Source organism: Volvox carteri (genome assembly GCF_000143455.1).
Source record: "Volvox carteri f. nagariensis unplaced genomic scaffold VOLCAscaffold_4, whole genome shotgun sequence".
Classification (NCBI taxonomy): domain Eukaryota; kingdom Viridiplantae; phylum Chlorophyta; class Chlorophyceae; order Chlamydomonadales; family Volvocaceae; genus Volvox; species Volvox carteri.
Window position 1 is genome coordinate 2,737,980 of NW_003307547.1, and position 853 is coordinate 2,738,832.

The 853-nt window shown below is 61.0% G+C and overlaps 1 protein-coding gene across 1 annotated transcript in view; it reads right to left on the reverse strand.

The window, feature by feature from the left end:
* Nucleotides 1-853, reverse strand: part of VOLCADRAFT_87246 (uncharacterized protein) — a gene marked incomplete at both ends in the record, with an annotated part of 6,090 nt that overhangs the window by 1,954 nt on the left and 3,283 nt on the right. Inside the window, 2 exons of the mRNA XM_002946983.1 lie at nucleotides 69-102; nucleotides 199-404. Of these exons, the coding sequence (XP_002947029.1) occupies nucleotides 69-102; nucleotides 199-404 (240 nt within the window). The remainder of the gene's footprint in view (nucleotides 1-68; nucleotides 103-198; nucleotides 405-853) is intronic.

Consider the following 853-nt stretch of genomic DNA (forward strand, 5'->3'; position numbering starts at 1 on the left):
ATGTCTGTAAGTTATATAAGCCAAACGATAACACGATCATTAAAGAAAGAAGGATCCCCAACCCCAACCTTCGGAAACAAGCTTCATGACGCTCTGCGTCCCCTGCGCGCCCGCAATCACAATATCCGGGGGGGGGGCTGGAGGACGTCTGCAACCAACCAAAAAACGACCCAACCACCCAAACCGCCAACCACCTACCGGAAAAAAAGACAACCGAGCCAGGGTTCTCCGGAAACCTGCCCTTCTTGCCGGTGAGGAAATTGGGGGTGCTATAGGCGCACATAAGCAGCTGCGGCAGCGCCACGTTGACGCTGGCGTACTGGGAATCCAGGTATGGCGCTGTGAAATACTTGACACCCAGGTCCAACCCCGATGCTAACCGGAATTCGGCCTTGTACGGGACACTACGCGCAGTCCAGGGAGGGGTAAGTGGCGGTTATATGGTGCAGAGGAGAACAGCCAGGCGGGCATGGCAAACAGGGGGGTTAAGACAAACCTCTGGCGAATGGAGCAGATACCAAAGACGGGTAGCTCAGGAGAAGATAGATGCTGCATCAGGAAAATTTATTGCAGACCAGGGGGGGAAAGGCGACGAGGGTATTCGGGCCCCGCACACTCAACGGGGGCAGGGGAGAGGCATGGCGGAGGGGGTGTGAGGCAGGGGAGGGGCATGGCGGAGGGGGTGTGGGGCAGGGGAGGGGCATGGCGGAGGGGGTGTGGGGCAGGGGAGAGGCATGGCGGAGGGGGTGTGGGGCAGGGGAGAGGCATGGCGGAAGGGGTGTGGGGCAGGGGAGAGGCATGGCGGAGGGGGTGTGGGGCAGGGGAGAGGCATGGCGGAGGGGGTGCGGGGCAG